At 39.2% G+C, this 23,906-nt stretch overlaps 1 protein-coding gene across 2 annotated transcripts in view; it reads left to right on the plus strand.

The window, feature by feature from the left end:
* USP28 (ubiquitin specific peptidase 28) overlaps window positions 1-23,906 on the plus strand; it is a 77,813-nt gene that overhangs the window by 12,526 nt on the left and 41,381 nt on the right. For both annotated transcript variants that reach the window (XM_075191240.1, XM_075191241.1), the window contains exons 2-11: window positions 1,263-1,340; window positions 7,910-8,042; window positions 9,012-9,114; window positions 10,552-10,714; window positions 12,657-12,743; window positions 13,693-13,830; window positions 14,612-14,685; window positions 16,141-16,217; window positions 19,402-19,550; window positions 23,111-23,238. In XM_075191240.1, coding sequence (XP_075047341.1) covers window positions 1,263-1,340; window positions 7,910-8,042; window positions 9,012-9,114; window positions 10,552-10,714; window positions 12,657-12,743; window positions 13,693-13,830; window positions 14,612-14,685; window positions 16,141-16,217; window positions 19,402-19,550; window positions 23,111-23,238 — 1,130 coding nt within the window. The remainder of the gene's footprint in view (window positions 1-1,262; window positions 1,341-7,909; window positions 8,043-9,011; window positions 9,115-10,551; window positions 10,715-12,656; window positions 12,744-13,692; window positions 13,831-14,611; window positions 14,686-16,140; window positions 16,218-19,401; window positions 19,551-23,110; window positions 23,239-23,906) is intronic.

The raw sequence follows: 23,906 nt of genomic DNA on the forward strand, positions 1-23,906 counted from the left end.
ACTATATTTCGTGCTAATAATTTTATTTCCAATAGTTGGGAATGTAATAACTGAACGGGAATGTTTTTTTTATCAGCTGGTATCTCGCACTTAACAAGGCTGTGCTATATGTTTTACATGGGGAAATACTTTGAGTACCCTTATTTTCACTTACTGTACTAAATGCTTATTAGAAATTGGCATAGGTAGTTATATAGGGTGTTTTGTTGTTACATATTGTGTGTTGTCAAACATATTCCAGTGTTTAATAGATAAGTAAACAAACATGATGAAAGGGATACTACTTGAACAAAGAAATTCTGTTTAGTGTAATACAGTTGTCCAATCAGAAGATGCCAAAGTCTAGTAATATTCTGCCCAACTTCGTTGTGGTAACACTACAAGCAATGCCTTTCTGCAGCTCAGTGATGAGTGGCTGGCACCTCATTGTGAAGGAGGAATGACAAATACAAATGGTATGTGAACTGACCTTAAAATAGCTCATCGGCATTCCCTTGACTCCTTATATGTACTAGTGCACATAAGGACCCAGGACTTTTCTAGTCGCTGACGTCTACTCTCGTCTAAAGCCATTCTGTCTGCTCAGCCTGCTCCACTTAGCAGCTGATAATTGTCCAGTGGGAATGTTGGTAAAGGACGGAATTATTGATGTGACTTGGTCAGCTAAACATGAATGTGACACATATTCTATATTAGCAGTGTAAAAGGTGCTCAGAGGGATATGTTATCTTGCTAACTTACTCTGTTAGGCAGTGATGGGCAACCTGATCTACTTCAGGGCTGCATGTGTGGACCTCTAACCTTCCAAAAGGCCACACATTACCCTTATTCTCAGTAATAAGTTAAAACAATACATTTCATGAAAGAGACGCCTATCAGTAGTAACATGTTAGCAGGTATTTTAATCTGGTAGCCAGTCTTACAAGCTATACCAAACATATCGGATGACAAAGCAGGTAGGTGCTGGGGCCCAGGGTGAAGGCTCAGAGGCCGCAGGCATTCCTAGGATCACCTGTTGCCCATCACTGCTATAAGGTGCAGTAAGGTTCCAAGCACTTATACTTAGAATGTGCAGAACCAAAGACAATCTAGGAAGTAATCTTTATAATCTACGAAGTAGGTCTTTCTTGAGCACCAAAAGTCAAAGTTTAAGAAGAAAAAAAAAAATCTATATATACAATTTTGAACTGATATAGTTGATCCAGTACTCTCGACACTTTTACTAAAATTTTGGTTTATGATGTATTCTGTTCTAATTTCAGGACAGTCAAATGTTGCTTAACCAACTAAGAGAGATCACAGGAATTCAAGACCCCACCTATCTGAAGGAAGCACTTAAGGTCAGTTTATTTTACTCAGCAATCTGGTCAATCTCCCAATCTGATTGCTTGAGTGTCTGTCTGAAGCTATGGGATTTTTTTTAGAATGCAATACATTAGTGTTTTGGTGTTCTGCGTGCATCATTATAGAATAATAATCATATTCTGCAATTTGCTACACAGATTTATTTATGGCACAGTTTTATAAATGCATTTTGGAAACAATATGTTCATTATTGGTCAGGGGGGTAGGAAATACTCTTGCAGTAGAGGGGAGTAAAGTGACATCCTGGCCATACTTTGGTTGGATCAATATAGGCATGCATTTCCTTCTTGGATTTTAAAGTAGATGTTTTGTGCACACTTTTAAAAATAATGAAGATGGTACACTATAATGTATAAAATGTGGTAAGTATCCTGTAAGGAAAAGGAGAATGTGGCTTTAGCGGAGGCATTGCAGATATGAATTAATGTTCTTCTCCCCCAAATAATAGATATAGAGGAATCTGGTTTCCCCAAATCTTGATGTCGGGAAATCTCTCTGAATTGGGTGGAGACTGTCCAGTTACACAAGATTTGCTATAATACACATGTCGTGTCACCTGTCACTTAATAGCTGGGCACATACCGGGTCTCTGTCAAGTGAAACTGTCTGCCTATATAATCTCTTCCTATTTAAGGTGGAACCAGTGGTTGAAGTGGGCTGGTATACAGTGGTATGCCATACCACCACTTCTACCACTTCATCTGTAAAACTATGAAATTACATACTTATATTTACCATACCGCCACTTTAAAATTACCACTTCGACCACTGGGTGGAACTGACCTCAAACCAGTTTCAATATGAACTTTAGTGGTTAGGTCACTACCTCTCATAAGATCGGCACACTTTTATCCTGAAATACTATGTGCCGATGTTCTATAGGTCACTTTAGATCAGGGACACCGATATGAGCCATAGATGAACAATGGTGTTGAAACCTTAAAATGTTTGTGCATTGGAGTGCACACCTCATTGGGAATGTGACGTTTATTTGTATGGCAGCAACCAAACATTTGGTCAATACTATTTTGATGTTTATGGAAAAGTTATTTTGTAAAAAAACTATTTTTGTTAGAGTAAAGGAGATGAATGAAGATGGATGAATTGGCCATAATGAGACTGAGGCAGAGTGATTGTTATGCCAGTTGTGTAGCGTAACTTCCGAGATATCGCTGTGCGCATGCCCAGGAAAGTGGCTCCATACACATACGCTTATGAAGATTTGCGTGATTCTGACACAGATCAGCCATAACCTTGAAACCACCTGCCTAATATTATGTAGGTCCCCCTTCTTACTCCAAAACAGCTCTGACCCTTTGAGGCATGGACTCCACAAGACCTATGAAGGTGTCCTGTGGTATCTGGTACCAAGATGTTAGCAGCAAATCCTTTAAGTCCTGTAAGTGGCGAGGTGGCGCCTCCATGGCTTGGACTTTTTATTCCAGAACATCCCGCAGCTGCTCGATCAGATTGAGGTCTGGCGAATTTGGAGGCCAAGTCAACAACTTAAACTCTTGTCATGTTCCTTAAACCATTCCTGAACAATTTTTGCAGTGTGGCTGGGTGCTTTATACTGATGAAAGACGTTTCCATCAGGGAATACCAAATGATGTAAAAGTGTTAGTATGGAGCACTGTGCTCCGTCTCCTATATCTCTGGTGGACTAGTGAGACAGGAAGTGGGCAGTGACGCGGCCGTCCACATGTCGCTGAGCATGCAGAAATTTCAAACGGGCTCTGAAAACAAACCTATTCTTAAAAGCCTACCAGCCATCTGCCTATGCTTGATTCTACCCATCTCCTTTGCGCTCCGCTTGCTCTGATCCCCTCCGCTGACTTCCCTTGTGTCTGCTGTCAGCTTGCCCTCCCCTTAGGATGTAAGATTTTAAAACGGGGCCCTCTTCCCTCCTGTCTCGCTACCTATTACTTATGTTCCTGCTACTCTGGTACTAACTATGCTAGGGACTTTTGGAGTTTTAGTGTTACTCGTTATTGTTCTGTGCTGTTATAGCTTGTATGGTCTGTTTGTAATCTGTACTGTGCTGCGGCCAATTTCTGGCACCTTTTATAGATAAAGAATAATAATAATTAGTAGCTGCATGATAACAAGTGACCTGAAGTCATTACAAAAGAAGCCTGTTCCATAATGTTACTGCATGGAAGTCCAGTGTACCAAAACACCTTATAACTTGCATATATGTATAAGGATACTACTCAATATACATAACCTGCATAAGACTGTTGCACTACCTGATTGCTGTTGCAGCCATTAACCCTGTGAGTACCTCCATTACTGTTATCGTTACAAGTGTTCAAATGAACAAACAACTTGGTTCAGTTTAAACGTGTGTCGACTGACATCCGTATCCATCACTGCTTACACCTTACAGACAGCAAAAGCTCCTGCCAATAAAAAGAAAATGTGATTTGTTAGACCAGCAACCTTTTTCCATTGCTCCATTGTCCAGGTCTGGTGCTCTTGTTCCCATTGTAGGTGCTTTCAGTGGTGGACAGGGGTCAGCATTAGCACACTGGCTAGTCTGCTAGTTTGTGTGTGTGTGTTTAGGCATTTTTCGTATGCAAGACATGGAGTTGTTTTTGACATTTTATTGATGCCTAATAGCAAATTCGTGCCTTGCACAGACAAAACCATGGTTAAAAATGTGGAAATAAGTGGTTGTGACGTTTGCCTGACATAAAGCTGCTACTGGTGCAGAGCTGAAAGTTTTTTCAGCTTTGCAGATGACCGCAATTGTGGCTTTTTTTAGTGAATGCAATTTGGGAGATATTCTATTAAAGATCTGAAAAATGTTTTAAAAGTTGTCTTTGGAATGACTCTGCTATATGACACCATAAGTTATGTCATTTTTGATTAGGATGTTAAGAAAAAAAAAAAATTCTTAAGAAAAGGCTCTTACAGTTATCACTACTCTTATACAGGATCATTTCCTACTTGTTTTTATATATTCTGATTCATTTGGGGGAGGATACTGCAGAAGTGAATAATTGAAGTCTAAAAGGAAACTACACTCAAATCCAAATTAAACACAAAGGGCCTGATACAAGGAAAGTAAGGCAAAAAATTGAGGATAAGTTTTCTCCTGGACAAAAACCATGTTACAATGCAAGGGGTGCAAATTAGTTTATTTTACACATAAGTTAAATACTGTCTTTTTTCATGTAGCACAAATACTTGATAGCTTTATCTGTACTCTGAAATTTTTAAAGTTGATTTAGGACATGTCCTACCCAACTATTAATCTGCAATCACATTTTAAATTTACCTTCCCCTCCAATGCAACATGGTTTTGCCAAGGTGCAAAGTTACTTCTTTTTTTTTGCTTTCTTTCCTTAATGAATCAGGCCCTATATCTGTATAGCATTATATAAATAATATCCTCTAAGTAATTTACCAGTCTAAAAAAGGATAAACCGTGAATGGAAGAGTATTTTATATGTGTATACTATAAACTGTGTTTTCTCTTGTATCTCCTATAAACATTTATTAACAAAACTATAAAACTGCATAAATGAATTTGGTAATCAATAATTGTATTCTTCACAATACTTATCAACTGATATATCACAGTGGCGCTCTGTTTTGAATTCTCCTTCATGTTCATAATCTGTGTCCTTGTTAATAATGGAAAATTTATTGACACCTAAACTACAATAACTTATCACTGAGAGTAGTTTGTAAATAATTACCACTAACATCAGAGCACATATATATCTATTATGATGTATAGAGAGAAAGCTGCTTGGTCGACAGCCCAGATAATGGGGAACGTTTTAATAACCAGACAACATTCACTAGATATATGAGGCTAGTGATTTAATATCGCCGAGTACTTCGAGAGCTTCATTCATATAAGATGGTGTTTGCAGTTATTACGAACAGCTGATTTCAGCCCTATCCAGGCTCTAGACTAGAATGGTGAACAGTCCTTACTGATATTGACTGAACCTATCCAGCCAGATCTGATGTGATCAAAGTAAGTCTTTTAGGAACCTCAATTCCAAAGTTGAACTACTCTTAGAAGAATAATGTCCTATCTCTCCGTTTTATATTAAATAGATTTCACAGTTGAGTAAAATTGAATGGCTAAAAGCTTGTTGCTGCCTATGCTATTATTTTTGTAAAGAAGCAGATAAACAATGTATCTTATTACTGACTCGTTTCAACATAGTGAGTGATTTATTCAGAGATTCATATAACCCATTGGTTCCCAAACTTTTGCAGTTCGCGGCACCCTTAGTCTCCAAATTTTTTCAAGACACCCCTCCAAAATAATTATTGAGCAGTCCTGTTTTAGAAGTAGTTGGGTCAAAAAATGTAATAAGTATTTAGGTCAGGACAGAAATACTTATTTAGTTGTATGCAAAAATGCCCCCTCGGCATCCAGACACGCTGCCCGCCCCCCTCGGCATCCAGACACGCTGCCCGCCCCCCTCGGCATCCAGACACGCTGCCCGCCCCCCTCGGCATCCAGACACGCTGCCCGCCCCCCTCGGCATCCAGACACGCTGCCCGCCCCCCTCGGCATCCAGACACGCTGCCCGCCCCCCTCGGCATCCAGACACGCTGCCCGCCCCCCTCGGCATCCAGACACGCTGCCCGCCCCCCTCGGCATCCAGACACGCTGCCCGCCCCCCTCGGCATCCAGACACGCTGCCCGTCCCCCTCCAGGCGTCCAGACACGCTGCCCGCCCCCCTCGGCATCCAGACACGCTGCCCGTCCCCCTCCAGGCGCCAGCCATAAAAAAAAACAAAAAACAGAAACTTACCAATCTGTCAGGCACCGGGACCCAGCAGCCTCCTCTCTCCCGCAGCTTGTTAGTGACGTTGATATTCAGTGACAGCTGCGGGGGAGAGGAGGCTGCTGGGTCCCGGCGCCCGACGGATTGGTAAGTTTCTGTGATCTTTTTTTTTTTTTTTTTTATGTCTGGCGCGCGGCACCTCTGGGAGCCGCGGCGCACACTTTGGGAACCGCCGATATAACCTGTTCCAGTTGGTTATTTAGACTGGTGTATGATTTTCAGATATTTCTTTTTGGATTCCAATTGTTTTGCGAGGGGACTGCAAGATAGATATCACCATCATCTATTTATATAGCGCCACTAATTCCACTGTGCTGTACAGAGAACTCGCTCACATCAGTCCCTGCCCCATTGGAGTTTACAGTCTAAATTCCCCAACATGTACACACACAGAAAGATTAAGGTCCATTTAATAAAAGCCAATTAACCTACTAGTATGTTTGTTTTTGGAGGGTGGGAGGAAACCGGAGCGCCTAGAGGAAACCCACACAAACACGGGGATAATAGATATAATATTTATTTTTTATTTAGGAGGAATAATGGTCTGGCGGTGTTTTTTATGGTTTGACCCTGCCAGTGAAGGGAGATCTTAATGCTACATAAAACCATGACATTGTAGAGAATTGTGTGCTTAACACTTTCTGGCAACAGTTTGGAGAAGGGGTTTTCCTGTTGTCAGCATGCCCCTCTGCACAAAGCAAGGTCCATCAAAACTGGCTTCTCAAGTTTGGTGTAGAAGAACTTGAATGGCCTGCACCGAGCCCTGACCTCAAGCCCATTGAACTGCGAGCCAGGCCTTATTGTCCAACATAAGCCTGACCTTACTAATGCTCTTGTGGTTGAATGGATGCTAATCCCTGCAGCCATATTCCAGAATATAGTAGAACTCCATCCCAGAAGAGTACAGTGGTGGCCAACTCCATATTTATGCCCATGGTTTTGGGATGTCCAACAAACACACATGGAGGTGATAATCAAGTGGCCACATTTTTTTGGATATGTAGTATATCTTGAGGATGGTATAGAGCAGGAGTAGGCAACCTGCGGCTACCAGGTGTTGTGAAACTACAAATCCCAGCATGTCTTGCCACCTATCTGCTGGTTATCTACTGGCAAAGCATGATGGGACTTGTAGTTTCACAACACCTGGAGAGCCGCAGGTTGCCTACCCCTGGTATAGAGGGACTAAATGCAATAGTCTGAGCACCAAAATCAGGATAACTGATTAATAAGTCTAGTGTCTCTAGACTGATTATGGATGGAGATATTAAAGGAACATTGCTCTGGTTATAGTTCCATGTGTATAGGTTCTGTCTTGAAATGCATTATGTAGTTGTTAATCTGGAGTGGAACTACTTGAAGAAATTTCTAAATATTATTTTTAATATGGTTTGAGAGGATTGTTTATTTACCTGTTTTTCTTTCGACTTGTTTTCTAAAAACAAACCTCTCCAATTTCAACAGTGTTCCGGCGTGGTAGGGGCTGTCAGTGATGCACTCCTCTCTTTTCTTGCCCAAAGAATAGAAATACATGTCAGATCCATAGAATAGTCTCCAAGCAGTTGTGGTGTCATGCACTTTGTTTTTAAAAATGAACACGTTCTGGACACGACCCTCATACCTATTACAACTTACCTGTTTAATTTTGTTTAGCATGTTTAAAGATCTTTTCAGCAGCAACCTTACGAAGGTAATCTAGTAACCATTACTTTTTCTTCTCTTAGGCTAGTAATAATGACATCACACAGGCTGTTGGCCTTCTCACCGATGAGAGCTCCAAGCAGCCAGATCCTAGGGTGCTAGCAGCTGACTCCTCTAGTTCTGAGGAAAGCGTTATGGTTAAAGGGGCAATAAATGGTAAGTTCAGAGATGACCAGTTTTAATCTGATCTGGCTAAAACATGATGGTGTATTTTGTTTTTGAGAAATGATCATTGAACTTATAATTGCCAGATGATTTCAAACATGCCTTCTTTACTAGTGAACTTCACACAATGCCCTTATCTATGCCAATATTAGATCTTCTCTATATTTGAAAAGTGTCCCTACTTTGTATTAGACAAGCTGGGACATTCAGTGTGTTTTGTTTATTTTTTTGGTTCTTTTTAGGTATACCTGTAAATCCAGTTAGATGAACACTGTGATGAGCACAGTGTGTACAGTTGTCGGGTGACTGCATTATAAAGCCCCCATGTTATATGACCACTTCATGCAAGTGACCAAGTTGTTAAGGAGGCAGTAGCAGGATCTGCACATGTGTGCTTTGGACACTGCTAGAATGCTTAAAGGGCCCCTACATTTAAAATGCAAATTGTTTTGTATACAAGATCTACATTCCCAAATATATAATAAAGGTTCTGGGAACTTTTTAGGATCCTTAGTCAAGACTTTGACTAAGTTGCTTGTTAGAGGTGTAAGCGAATGCTTTAGGCCTCTTCAACAGTCGCCTTTTCAGGTTATTGATTCAGGATAGACTCTCGTATTGCCACCTTTCTTTGCCTCAAACAGCCTCAAGGTAAAATGAATAAAATCCTACTTTTAAGAATATATTGTATTACTGGACCAGCTGCATACCTCTGAATTCCATTTCATTTGTTACCTTTAGAACTCTACTGACTTTATCTTGCTCCTTGCATTTTATAAAAATGTTAATCTGAACATTGCATCTTTGTTTAATTTGGGATGTGTTCCTACGTCGGGCTGTAAGGTCACCTACTGGCCTTGGCATCTGTTTTTCTGTTTCTTAGTGTCTTGTTTTTAATGGCTTAAAACTGTAAGTATAGTGTTTCATGTGTTTCTGAATAATATCCAAATCTTTTGTTTTCAGGTGTGAATGATCTTGCGCATGGTAAAGATGAACTCCAGGCAGCGATAGCGCTCAGCTTACAGGAGGCAGCAAGTCATCCGTTAGAGGGGGGAGATGCTAGCAGGTATGAATTTTATAATGAGGTCTCAGCCAACAGGTCAACCTGTAATAATGTGCTCTTGCAAGGTGATGTCAAAGGAAACCAGAACAAAGAAACAGTATTTTAAAATATGAAGTTTGTAGTATGTCTAGCGATATACACATCATATAGCATATGCATTATCACCTTACACTTTACTGGTAAGAAGCCATACACCTGATTAATTGAAGTGGTCTACTTTTGTTTTAAGTGTTATTAGAAGTGCCATCCCCTCTAAAATTAGGTGTGTTTTCTTAACATAAATCAACTGTTTAAATTCAGACAGCATTTAAAGTTCATTTTTCCTTAGGGTTTTGGTTCAACCTGCTAATGATTTACAGTTGCTAACTGTCCTGCAATTTCCATGGTAACCACAGTCACATGACACATGATAAAGTGAGCAGAGCGGCTTTGTTGGTCATGGCATAAAACCCTGCTGTCCTTATCCATCATGTGAACACCGAGAAGCTTGGTGACTCTCCAGCACAGACTAAGGGATCAGGTTACACACTTTATTTCCTGGAGAGAAACCCCCTTTTTTTTTATTTGCCGTGGTAGCCCACTGCAAAAAAATGTGCCCCACAGAGTGATACAAAAATACAAAGTCAACACTGAAAATAAGCTTCATCATGTTGAAAAAACAAAAAAAAAACCCTACAAACTCACTGTTTTTAAAATTCAAAAAACAAAATCTGTAGAATTGCGCCCTTTTTAAACTTGAAATATGAAAATGAATTGTAAAACACTGTAAGTTACATTTATTCATTCAAGTGAAAATGATCAATGGGTCCAATATTGGATTTTGGCTGAATGGCTGTCATGAGTTTATAAGCCCATCCTATAATGTCTGGAATTCTTTGCTCTTCTTTTGTATACAATATGTAAGATGGGTAAAATAGTTAGTCTTGCAGACATTCCAGCTAACGGGGCACTTAATTTAGTGCATGTCAATGACTAGGCATATGGAACAGGGTTACTCTAAAATATGGCAATAAGCAGTGATCAACCCTTGAACAATTTTAATTAGCTTTGTGCCGATAATAAGGACTCATTCAGATTTATTCACTTGTAATGTGTTTTTCAGCTGCTAACAGCTAGAAGGGTTCAGCACCCTTTTTTTTTCTTTTTTTTTTTTTTTTAATGTGCTATATAGACTGCTCCACTGCACTAGATAGTGATATAAATTTCATAAGATTTATATTTTTTGTATCTTACTGGTGTCTGTAATAGTGAATGTTTCATTGTACATTTTAAATTCAGGCTTTTCATGCTGCTGAAAAGGGACTGTCCTGGTTCTACTTGGACATATGGTTAAGTTGTGAATATGTTAGCCATGTGCTCCAGATAAGTTACTTGTTTAGCTATCATTATACACAATTTTTCCCAACACTAAAAACTATGTATGTATGTTTAAACTTTTAGACCCAGTAACCTCCGTTTTGCTGAAACGAAAAGCCGTACAAAGAGGAAACGCTGTGAAGTTTGGGGGGATGTCCCTAACCCTAATGATTTGAGGAGGAGTGGTGACTGGCCTGTAGGATTAAAGAACATCGGGAACACCTGTTGGTTTAGTGCAGTGATACAGGTAAACTGGAAATGATAAAATAGTCGTTTCTCTGCTCTTTGGCTAAGATAAAGTGTAGTCTATGCTTGGATGGTCTAGCAACTTGGTCATCAGCAGGAAAGTTCATGGTGCTATGTGTATTGCTGAAAAGCACCTGGGAGTGGTGACCCCACAGAAGATGCTCATGGCACTTTGCACTTCTGTTTTTTTGTGCAGCTCGTGCTTTTGCCCTGACAGGAAAACTTTTCCTCTGTATAAATGGCAGGAACTGAATGCACAGCACTGTTTATGTAATTATTGTTCTCATGTGTGAGATGTGTGAGCTGGGAAGAATTGAAGAGTTAGACCAGGGGTAGGCAACCTGTGGCTCTCCAGGTGTTGTGAAACTACAAATCCCAGCATGCCTTGCCACCTATCTGCTGGTTATCTACTGGCAAAGCATGCTGGGACTTGTTGTTTCACAGCACCTGGAGAGCTGCAGGTTGCCTACCCCTGAGTTAGACCATTGGAAATGCCTTGGTGGACCCATTTTACATTTCCAGACCTTACACTTTCCAGGGATTTTTTTTTTTTTTTTTTTAAATTTCCTTTTATTTATTTTTTTGTTTTCTTTTCCCGGTCCCCTATATTTCACAAAAAATATCCAGATACTGTATTTTGTGCTATATGGTTATTTTATGTTGTGTATTACTACAAATACCCACGCAGTAAATCACGTTTTATGTATGCAAACTATACAGAATACTCTATATACCAAAGTATGGGATTGCATCAGTTTCTTTTACCAGGTTTTAGTCTCTTTACATTGTACTGGATTTTATGGCAGTTTCCCTAGCCCCTTGAAAACACATGAACTGGGTTCACTGTAAAATTATGAGCTTGATTTGATCTGACTTAATATTACAGCCTTAAAGGGCCACTGGGGTTTGCTGGCAATGTCCAGGCCTCCCCTACCACGTCGTCCTCTGTCCTATGTCAGAATCCTCTATTTTCACACTGTTGGTATCAAGTCTGAAGTTTATCAGCTGGGTTATAGAGCATTCCTTCAACTACTTGTTTAATAATTTCATGATTAATCAATTTCAATATTTATAGATTTGCTTGTATACAATCCAATTACAGAAAGTCATTTTTATATTTACACTGTGTGATGGCTTTGATTGCGATGTGATAAGCTTCTGTGTCTACAGTTCTGCAGCCATTACAGATCCCCTAAAAATGTATGACTGTCTTAATTGCTAATTACGTTGCTTAGTTGGAGTGGTACATTAACTGAAGGAAATCGGTGAACATTTAAAGTTTAGGTTCAGTGCTATTTTTCTAATCCCTCTGAGATGGAATTCTTAACACAAAGGCCGGCTCTGGCTGTGCAATTGTTGTGTTTACACTATTTGATTGCTAAATGGAAAACAGAGTGCGCACCAGTGTGTGTGGGCTCTGAATGACTTGGGTTTGGCACTGAGCTATCCAGTTTTCTTTTAAATTGAGAGACTGTGTTAAGCTGGTTGGTTGGTGTTAGTGGCACTCAATTAAAAACAACCATTTTACTAGGATTCCCGGGTGCGTGTGATGAGAATAAGCCATAGTTAGAAATACGGTCTGCAACTTGATTGGTTTCTTGCTGTTTATTAGTGTGACTCACAGATAGAAATAACCCCTTCAGTTTGATTGGTTCCCAGCTGAGTATTCCACAGAGCTGCTTTGAGAGCTGCGATAATGTGGAAACCTAAACTACCAATTAAAGCTAACGCTTGTTTTCTTTATTTAAAATGGTGAGGTTTACTTAAAGCCTGAGCAACAAGAAAGCGTCTAGTTTATACTTTGCATGCTGTACTGCTGAGAACTTACAAGGGTTAAGAGTGTTATCTTTTTATGGAATCTTTTAATTTGTGATCTATAAAAATATTTTTAAAAAACATTTTTTGTCTGGTCAAGATTATCACTTTTTTTTTGTTTTTTATAGTCTCTCTTCCATCTGCCTGAATTTCGAAGACTAGTCCACAGTTACAGTATTTCCCAAAGCATGCTTGATAGGTGTCAATGTCGGAGCGTGAGTATTTAATTTATGTGTAAAGTTATACATTAAACACAAAGATAAACAAGTATTAATGGACATTTTTTTTGTCTTGTGATGTAGAGATAGACCAAGAATACTTCCTCACCCCACTTTTTTTTTTTTTTAAGGGGTGGATCACAAATACAAGGTCACTTCCAAGTGTACCCAGGGATGTCATGTGATGCGAGCAGTTTGCGGAGAGGCACTGTTCTGCTAGACCACCAACCTACATTTTAACACATTACATGATTGGATCAAAGGGTCCTTGGTGACATTCTGGTGTGACCACCACGTAGCCACCAGCTGTTTTAAAGATGCATATAAATGGGTTACACAAATAAAGAAATGTTGCTTGTACCAAAGACTATGAAATCAGTCTCAAGGAAACCATTCAAAATCAGACAGTGCAGTAGGAGTAGTTGTTTTGATCTGGTAAAAATAAAATAAAGCTAAACAAATATAATTGTAGCGTCATCCCTATGTCCCCATTTACCAGCATTTAGACTTTTATTTGCTGTGCAGGGCTTTAGTGGAAAGCCCTGCTGGGGAAACTGTTTCCCTTTGCTAAATACAAGGTCGTCTTGAGCAGTTCACTGCTCACACAGCTGATAATGTGGAGTAGCCCTCACTCCCCCCCCCCTCCCCTTACAGTCTGTAAACTGGACTCTGATGCTTCTATGTGGTTCTGCAGTGCTATAATAAGAGCCTAACACTATAAAGTAATAGACTGCTATTATAGTGCTGCAAGACCACATAAGAAGAATCTCGTTGTGTCACTGCAGCAGTAATAAAATAATGGCCTAAAGCTTCCCACTTTCCGCTAGAACAATAATCCCATGAGACCTACAATTAATTAAGGACTTAATCCCATCTTGAGTACATGTGTGTACAGTGTCTGGTTAGTTAATCAGATCCCAACAGTTGGCTTTCTATTGTGTTTCAGGAAAAGAGAAACATTGCTTTTATGCAGGAACTTCAGTATCTCTTTGCCCTAATGGTTGGATCCAACAGAAAATGTGTTGATCCCTCTGCTGCCCTGGAGCTGTTGAAAGATGCTTTTCTATCGGAGGAAGCACAACAGGTAAAGAAGATCATGGCACATTGTGTATATCCTAGATTTGTAGAGGAAGGTCAATAACCGTTTAGTCCATTGCCATTGTTATGTATTGACCTTAATTAGAAATTAGATTCTGCTGTAGGTGTTTTGTTTAGGTTATAGCAACTATTCACACCTAATTGTAACTTTTATTTATTTTTTTGTTTGTCTGTTTCCTTATTTAACACATTCTGCCTTTGACTGCATATTATTAATAATAATAATAATATTTATATAGTGCAACCAAATCAGTCCTTGCTCCATTGGAGCTTGCAGTCTAAATTCTCTATATACACGCACACAAGGGTCCATTTATATCTGTAGCCAATTAACTTACTAGTATGTTTTTTGGACTGTGGGCGAAACCCTCACAAACACGGGCAGCACATACAAAGTCCACACAGTTGGTGCCCTGGTGAAACTCGAAATCCACGCTTGAGGCAGCAATGGTAACCACTCTGCTACCAGGCTAGCTGTTTGGTCATTGATGTATAAGATTAATGTTGTTGTTCCAGGCTTCCCTGAGACATCTGCTCTTTCTGACTTCCTAATAGAACTGAGTCAGCAGCTGGGTGGGAAATTCTTCCCTTTGTCACATAATGGAAAATACTGATGCTGTTTATGGCCCAGTGTAGTTGTAGGCAATGAAAAAAAAATAATACTTTAAATACATTTTCTTGTTCATGGTATAAGGAACATAAAGATGCTGTATTGCATGGCACAGCTCTTAATGTATAAAAACTAATGCTGTGTTTCTACTTGCTAGCAAGATGTCAGTGAGTTTACACACAAGCTATTGGATTGGCTGGAAGATGCTTTCCAACTGGCTGTTAATGGAGAGTAAGTTATTTACACTTTATAATCTGTCAACTGTCACAATGGCTTGAACTCGGAATAAAGAAACCTAAGTTTGCAACAAAATGATCAAAAGCCATTGCTCTTACAGTAAGCCAGTCATTGTGATTGTTTATAAAATGCTGACCTTTTACATAACACTGTACAGTTAGAATTAATGGTAAATAGACAATGTGTGACATGACAACTGGTGCAGAAGAAAAATGTAGACAACATATCTTTCTAATGCACCAATGTCTCCCATCACATAGAAGGACAAAACAGAATGAAATGGTTTAGAGCAGAGATACGGAACCTGTGAATCAAGACCTCAAGTGGGGTCTTAGAATGTTTTTTTGGGTTCCCCTATTAGCCAGACGTGCAATTCTTATTGTTCAGAACAGTCTTATTTGGGGTACCAGAACAGTGGGCAACTGACACTTGGGGTCTTGGTTTAAAAAAAAAAAAAAGCCACTAACGGTATAGAGGACTTTGCTAAAGGCTTACAATCTAAAAAGAGAATGGGAACAAGAGAGGCAAGATCAGACCTCAAACAACATTACACTATGTTCTAGGCTCTCTTGCATCCCTAATGCAGCTTAATTTGGAGACCTATTTTTGCAATGTACTTCCACTTACAAATAAAAAAAAAAATGCTTTCTATCACATTTTCCCAAACTGAATTACAGATAAATTGGTCTCTTTTTTTCTGGAATAACTAAATTATAGGATATCAACATTTTACAAGTTGGCGGTAATATGAAATTATCTGTACTTTGGATGGAAGTAGAGAAAAAAACATGGCCGATAGCCCCTGTACTAGGTCGAAAACCAGAATGCACATATATTATTTTGTATGTTAGGATAACAAATAGCCCATTTTATTGATCTAAAGAAATGTTTAGAACTGCAAATAACTATGGTTAAGTTTATTTATAGGAGAATAGAAAACTGGTAACACTCAGATGTCTACTGTCCTATTCGGGGGAGGGGGGGGGGGGGTAAAGAATGACCTGCTCTGAGACCCAGACACTTCACAATGGAAGTGTTTTCCTGGGGCTGCAGCGTATGAGACCTGCACCATGTATATTCAACTTGTTACTGGTGTTATAGAATATATCTGCCGGGTGGGAGGGGGAGGAGACCGCGCAAACCAATAAGGTGCCACTTTGTCCACAGCATAACATCCCTGTGGTTACGTGTGTATCAATAATATAGTAAGATTCCTTTCTTCTTTTCACCCAAATCAACATTAATGAGACTTGTTACCGAATGTTGTGTTTATTTGTATCTATGTCCAGTATTCACAAGATACCAGGGCTATTTTTTTTTTACATTACATCATTTTAACTACATCATTTTCTCAACAAAAGCTTGCACTTTTCATTAACTTTTGATTAATTGGGTAGAATGGCTTTTTTTTTGCTTGTTTTTGACCAACTTCTTTATGTGCATATTTAGGAGGACAAGAGATAAGACTGAAAACCCGATGGTACAGCTTTTTTATGGTACATTTCTTAATGAGGGATATCTAAAAGGTATGTTGTTCTGTTCTTGAACATTGAATTGCATATGCCCCTCAACTGTAAAATGTTTAAATGGTGTGATTGTAAAAGATAGTAATTAAAATGGGTTATAATCCATATCCATGTCTTTAAAGTTCCTGTAACATTATTTCTCTATCTACCAATCTGGGGGACCCTGCTACCATGGGGTATAGACCTGGCTTGCAGGAGTTGGGCACTTAGCACTTAACAAATTCAAAACAGAAGCTCCTCCCCTCTATATCCTCTGACCTATTGATCTCCTGTTTAACTTAAGTGCCCTAGGAGTTGGGCAAAGTTTTTATGGGGCTGCCTATAGCAGCCAAGGGTTGGGTAATTTTTTAAATACTTTTACATCTATTTATTTATGCTTTAGTTACTGGTAGGACGCGTTTTATGTTAGGATCACAGTACTCCTTTTCGCACACTCCCCTTTGGGAGTGTGTGTGGAGGAGCTGGTGCCGACAGGCTTTCTACCTCTGTCCGTTGGGTTCAATAACCTGGTATTGTGTGCTATGTCTTCCTGCCAACCTCAGGTTGCATCAGGTTTCATCTGGATCAGGGGTCCGTTATTCCTTCTCTGATGCAATGGAGTTGGTTGGTTTCTGGATCTTCCAGTAATTTGGCACAGATTGCCTTAATGGAGGTAGTCAAGTGTGGAAGCTTTCCTTTGACCTCATTCTTCTGGTTCTCACAGATGAAGAGTTTGGCCAGTAGTACAACAGAGACGTGGGTCCTTGGTGGATCGGCCTATGCCGGGAAGCCACCTTGTCTCCTCTGCCTATACTTGGCTCGGTTTACCATTTCAGTTCTTCAAGTCCAAAGAGTCTAGCTTTTGACAGGTTTTGAGCATAGCTTGTCGGAGCATACCCAACCCTAGGGGCAGCTTTGGAACCATGGTGGCAGTCTCCCCCAGATAGCAAGATAGAGAAAGGAGGATATTTATATTTATGTTGCTTCCATTTCTCTGATTCCATCTGGGGGACACTGCGCTTGCGCCCTCTAAGCTCATTGGTTCAGCTTTGAATGTTTGTTTGTTTGGTATGTGTGTTATGCTCCTTGTATTCCTCCGTGTACCCTATACGTTGGGGCTTTGTAAGTTTAAATACTGGAAATCAGTTGGTGATCTGATATTGAGGGGAGGAGATTCTGTTTTGAATTTGTTGACTCCTAAGTGCCCAACTCCTGCAAGCCAGCTCTATACCCCATGGTAGTAGGGTCACATAGATTGAATCGGAGGAATGTATTTTAGAAATTTAAAGGTGTTTTTTTTTTTTTTTTTTTTTTTTACCCTGGTGGTCCGTTTTACCTCCAACTAGTAGAATTGTGAGTGTTTCATCTGTGAGCCTCTACTGTTGAGTCCCAGTCAGTTTTTAGTTTTTCGCAAACTGTAGGAGCCACCCAGTGTGCTTCAGCCCCTGACTGATACTGATTCCTGGCCAGATTGAACCTTGGAGTGGAATTATTCTTTTTAGGAAAGGGGCTGTTGGGGTCATTTTGCTTTGGGATCTTCTATAAGGGTCCACTATACCTAAAACACAATTTACTATTTATTAATTGTGCGTAATATATATGTATGTGTAGATAGAGATATATATATATATATATATATATATATATATATATATATATATATATATATATATATATATATATATATATATATATATATATATATATTCACACTCACACTCACACTCACACTCACACTCACACTCACACACACACACACTAAATGCTTAGTGGCGTCTGTCTGTGTGTGTGTGTGAAAAAAAAAAAAGGTTGCAGCGCCACCTGCTGGGCAGAGTTATACACTGACCTACTAAATTCTTAGTGTGTGTGGGGAAAAAAATTCAAAAAGGGCTGAAATTTGGTAGGGCTCACTCATTTTCGTGAGGTAATTTTACCTCATAAACACACATGTGTAGAGGCGTGCGTTAGTGTGTGTGTGTGTGTGTGTGTGTGTGTGTGTGTGTAAAAAACTATTTTCTCAGAAAGGGCTCATCCAATTGACCTGAAATTTGGTATACTGACATTATTTGACAAAAAAATAAGAATAGTGAAGTCAGTTAACTTCCATCATCCCCCCTTCCCCCCGTGGGAGGGGTAGTAAAGGCTAAATTTACGAGTTGAGGGGTCAAACTTCGTGAGGTAATTTTACCTCATGAACACACATTAAAAAGGCCGCTTGCGTCGGGAACTAACGCTCTTCCCCTGAGGAGGCCTGGGCTAGGTCCAAATGCATGACAAGAACCTTTTTAAGACCTTAAGTAGCTTGATTTGACTAGAATGCATGAGTATCATGCACGGGTTAACTTGTGTGTGTGTGTGTGTGTGTGTATATATATATATATATATATATATATATATATATATATATATATATATATATATATATATATATATATATATATATATATATATATATATTTTAAATATTGTGTGTATTCACAAGCCTATATTTGTAGGTTACAGTGGCTTATGTGTGTGTATACAATATATTTTAGGCTTAATGGTCCACCAATCCATCTGTGGATGGATTGTCTGGTAAGTCTGAATAACTTTTGTCAGGGCAAGTCAAAAACTGTAGGTACAGTTGAAATTGTTCAGTCCCTGTACTCAGCTTTTGGAGTTATTTGTAGTGTGTGTGCACAACATTGTGAGACTGGTTTGGAGTAGAACAGGCAGTGTAACAATTCAAACCCACACAACATACCTTGTTTGGACAGTTGGATGTATTCCTCTGTGCTCTTAAATACATACAGGCATACCTCCTTCTCTATGTACATGCCAACTTTACATACATGTGTTTTTTACAGTTCTTCCACATTGGAATTTGATTGGAAAATCTACTTCTCAGACATCATTGGCAATAGTGTTCCTATTTTTCTAGAATCGTTTAACCTTATGGGATAGAGCCACTAGTAACATTTGCAAATGTGTATTTTCTAAAGCCAAATATACTTCTAAAAACTGCAGCTGTTTGGTTTACTGGTATGGATAGAAAAAAACCACACTACATCTTAACCAGAACTGATTGAATAAATCTTAATTATTTAGTTGTTCATTGAAAATCGCTCTCCGTTTTTAAAATTTATGTTTTAATAGATGTGCATCAAACATTGTATAAACCCTTGCTGCTTGGATATGAGACTGTGTTCTTTGTGCATTGTAACAGATAAAACATTCTCTAATATTGAAGCCTTTGGTCAATACCCTCTTCAAGTAAATGGCTTTAACAACCTGAATGAGTGTCTGGAGGGGGCAATGTTGGAGGGAGAGTTTGAACACACTCGGACTGATCATACAATGCAATACAGACAAGAGGTTAGTACTATGGTTTTTTGTTTTTTTTCCTCTGGTATTTTATTTAACGGGAAATAAAAAAGATTATATGAATGGAAATTTTCAGTTTGCATAAGTAGCATATGGATTGTGTTTGGAAGAGTGGAATTAATTGCTCATTAAACTTTATATTGAACTTGGAGTTTTCTCTTTCAACCACTCATGGGTATGAACTGAACAGGTTGGATGGAATTTGATTTGCTGTTTGGAAAAACTGATGTCTTAAGTGACTTTCTATATTACAGCTGATCTTTAGTGTGAATCTAGGGTTGCTGGTTGTAGACAACAGCTGGTGCGTGTGCATAGTAGTTTGTTAAGTTCCATTAAACTTATTGTAATAAAGTTATTCTCCAAGTCTGTAAGCCACTGGTCCAAGACCAGCCGCAGGTCCCAGCATATATCAGATTGATTCCATTGCAAAGTTTTTTTTAAACTCGTTTAGGATGTATTCATATAACAATTTTGTCAACACTATATACAAGTTTTTTAGTTGGGTTTGGTACTCACTGCTTGTCTGCTGCTTTAAAGCACAGAGTGACTTGTGGTTACTGTATCTCCCTTGACAAAGACAAACTGCATCAGGAGTGCTTTAAAAAGCATGACTGGTGCAGTGACATGCTATAATGTAATTCTTAACCTAGGAATCCATAACTTTTATGCCACATACATTTTGTCTTGACCACACTACTTGTAAAGTGCAAGCGCAATCCTAGTTTGAATGAGCTTTTATAATATAAAAATGATTTGCAGCAAAAGTGAAGTAAGCGTGACCTAGATCAGTATTTTAGCTGTAAGTCATTGCCTTACGAGATCCACCTGAGATGCATAGCATGGTTGTGAAAAGTTTAACCAAAAGAAAACTACCAGCAAAAATGACTATTTTCCCCACCTCCCCAATTACTGCCACTAAGATTTAGTTCAAGAACTGACACTTTTAGAAAGTCTTCAGTTTCTTCATGGTTTATCCCAAAATGTAATCACAGCCTAAATTAATCTCTCACTCTATAAATGTAGCATTAAAGTAAAATCAAGATCACAAAGACAGAACATTATTAGATGGAATTTAATATGACAAGAAACGCACAATGCTTATTGAGTAAAAATAGTTATGTGCATTAATAGTTCTTTATGTAAACTTGTTGTAAAATAGAACTGGAATAAAACACATAGGGGCATATTCAATTAGGATTCCGGAAAGTGCGCAATATTGTCGGTATTACGGTACCGCAATAACGCAGATTTTCGTACGCAACCCTATGGTCTGCGAACGAAAATCCACCTTATTGCGGTACCTTGGATTAAGTTCGCGGCGCGATCCCGCGGACCGGTATCGTAATTGAATATGCCCCATAAACTGAAGAATTACACTTGTGTCATTTACGGCCTGGGAGGGGCTAGTAGTTTTGAACAAATTCTAAATGGCAGACTGGCCATGTCTAATGTAATTTATTGGTTTTTAAACTTCATTTTTCCTTTCCCCAAACCCTGTGACCTCAGTGAAAGAGGTGTAGACAAACCCATTTTACAACCTATTTATTGCCTACTTGTACAATTCTGGTAATGGCTCCTAGAAATATACCATAACTCCCTTCTGGGACATAGCAAAGATATTGCATGAATTCCAGTAAACTTGCTATAATTTTGTACATATACATATGAAGCATAATTTGGTTATATTGATTCCTAGGAGTGATACCTTCTGTCATATGTAATGTTACTTTCAGAGGTTACAAATGACTAGTTCACCAAAAACCTTTATTACAGGAATTATTTCTTTGAACAAGGAATATATGCTGAGCTTGGGTTGAATCAAAGCCTTGAAACTAAACAATTTTGTCTAACAAATTTTTGTCTGCTTAAGTGGTCATATACCAAGTTTGAAATTATTCTATATCTGATAATTAGGGACAAACAGATCAACAACATGACAAGAGACAAACGCACATTTTGGACTCGGACACAGTAACTGGTGGACGACAGGACATGTAACAAAAATAATTTTGCCGAACATTAACTCAATATTCATAAATATTCTGATCAGGCTACAGTGTAATCATCAGTCATATTTTATAAAATTGAAATGACTTAAAGTACTTTGAAAATGTGGTATGTTTAAATGTATCATCATCCTCATTTATTTCTATAGTGCCAACCTGTTCTATAGCGCTTTACACATGGGAACAAACACAGTAATAAAACAATACTGGGTGATACAGACAGAGAGATAAGAAGGCCCTGCTCACAATCTTACAATCTATAGGATGACGACATGGGAATGCTATAGATTAAAATAAATGGAATATGGTATAAAAAAAATGGTATAGAGTTTACATTTAAGAGAAATAAAAAGAATGGTATAATCAGTAGTTTTTTTTTAATCAAAGCCTTAATATCTTTATATAGCGATACCCTTGCGGGATCCTAAGATTAATTGATTTTGATTACATGCCACATTTGCTCTGTTTACATATTCCTGCATAGATTATAACAGCAGTGTTAACACCATTCATTAAAGCTACAAAGTACATTGAGGAGTAGCATAGAGTGAAATTTGGTTATGGTGATCATGGTAGCTGGGAATGCAGTGCTTACTTAGAAGTCCAGAGTCATTCATTCCGCAGTGAGAACCTTGTGTGTCAGGTGGCACAGTTTTATTGGCTTAAGCGATTAGGTCCTCACCTTGTCTCCTGGCTCTATATACCTCTCATTTCTCACCAGTGGCTGCTCCCACCTTTGGTGCCTGCAGGTGGAAGATCTACAGGTTACATATCTAAGCTTTTCCTCCTGGATTCTATGTGAGCAGTGTGGTGACTGACAACAGATGTATAGGGTAGGAATAGAATGGATTCTCTCCCTCGTGTATCGCCCCCTGTTTTCCTCACGGTCAGTCACTGCATCTCACATAAGGTGTTCCACAATGATAAGTACCACAGTGCACGTCCAACTGCGTTGACGGCTTATACAAGCACTGGAAATTGGCGGGTGCAACACCTCGGGTGCCACCGACGCGAGCTCTGGGGGCGCCCTTGGCAGTCAGGAGGTGGGGGCGGCATCCTCGTCTCCCCGGAGTGGGAGTGTGACACTCTGCTGTGACATCATAGCCCAGGGTAACACTAACATACTGGAGCAGCAGCCTCGCATGTAAGAAGCTGCTGGCTGATTCTCCTTTGTCAGAGACTGGCACTCTGTGTGGTGGGCACTAAAAACGCTGGATGGAGACATTAAGGCCCTGGGTGACATATGCCCCTGATAGAATTTCTGATATAACTTCACACTTTGTAGTTTAACAGCTTTCTGCAATTATTTGATGTAGTCTGTTTTTGTTTTTTTTCCTCTTACCACCCCCTGTAGTTTTCACTTTGACTGAATAAGCCATGTGGTTTTCTTTCATATGAATATAGGCAACAAAACCTAAACTAACATCATCATAACTGTATGCGGTACTGGTCTCTGCAGTATTGTGGATTTAAACATGTATGTGACTATTTAGTGTACTGTGTAGTCCTGTTTTAATATTTTAGTTATCACTTTCTCCTTTGCAGCGCTGGTTTACAAAACTTCCCCCGGTGTTAACATTTGAACTTTCCCGATTTGAATATAACCAATCCTTGGGGCAACCAGAAAAGATCCACAACAAGCTTGAATTCCCAGAGATTATTTACATGGACAGGTAAATCATATACTTACGCTTAACACTGTGCATTCTTAATATGGAATTATTACAAACAGGATCCCTGTGTAGAATTTGCCATTCTTCTCTGTAACAATCACACACAGCACTAATAATTGTCGATTTAAGATAAAGGTGGAGAGGAAGGTGCAGCTTATTTAGATTGTAGTAAGGTCTTGGACACTCTCCAACATTGAAGACTGATAAATACACTGGTAGTCTTGGGATTTGTTTCAGTGGATGTAATGTTGGTGGAAGGATAGACAAACAAGAGTTGTAGTAAATGTAATGCATTCAGATGAGGGAGAAGTTGCCAATGGAGTACCACAAGGTTCTGCATGTAGGCCAGATCCTTTATTGATGACATTACTATTGGCATTAAGGGGAAATCATTTTGCAGAGTACACAGATGATTCAGAAAGTAGAAACACCAGAGGAGGGAGGGGTGGTCTAGCTAAATTAGAGTAACGGTCAAGAGTGCAGTGCAATGCCAAACATTGCTAAATCAGGTGCTTGGGCCTCAAAAAGCCAAACCCTGAATAATAGTGTTCATGACACAAAAGTAGCAGCTGCTGAGGAGGAAGTGGATCTGGGAGTCACTATTTCAGATGTCTTAAGGTAGGCAGACCATGTGACAAAGCAATGTGGAAGGCTATTCACTGCTAGGT

The sequence above is a fragment of the Mixophyes fleayi genome, chromosome 11, assembly GCF_038048845.1.
Source record: "Mixophyes fleayi isolate aMixFle1 chromosome 11, aMixFle1.hap1, whole genome shotgun sequence".
In the NCBI taxonomy this organism is placed as follows: domain Eukaryota; kingdom Metazoa; phylum Chordata; class Amphibia; order Anura; family Limnodynastidae; genus Mixophyes; species Mixophyes fleayi.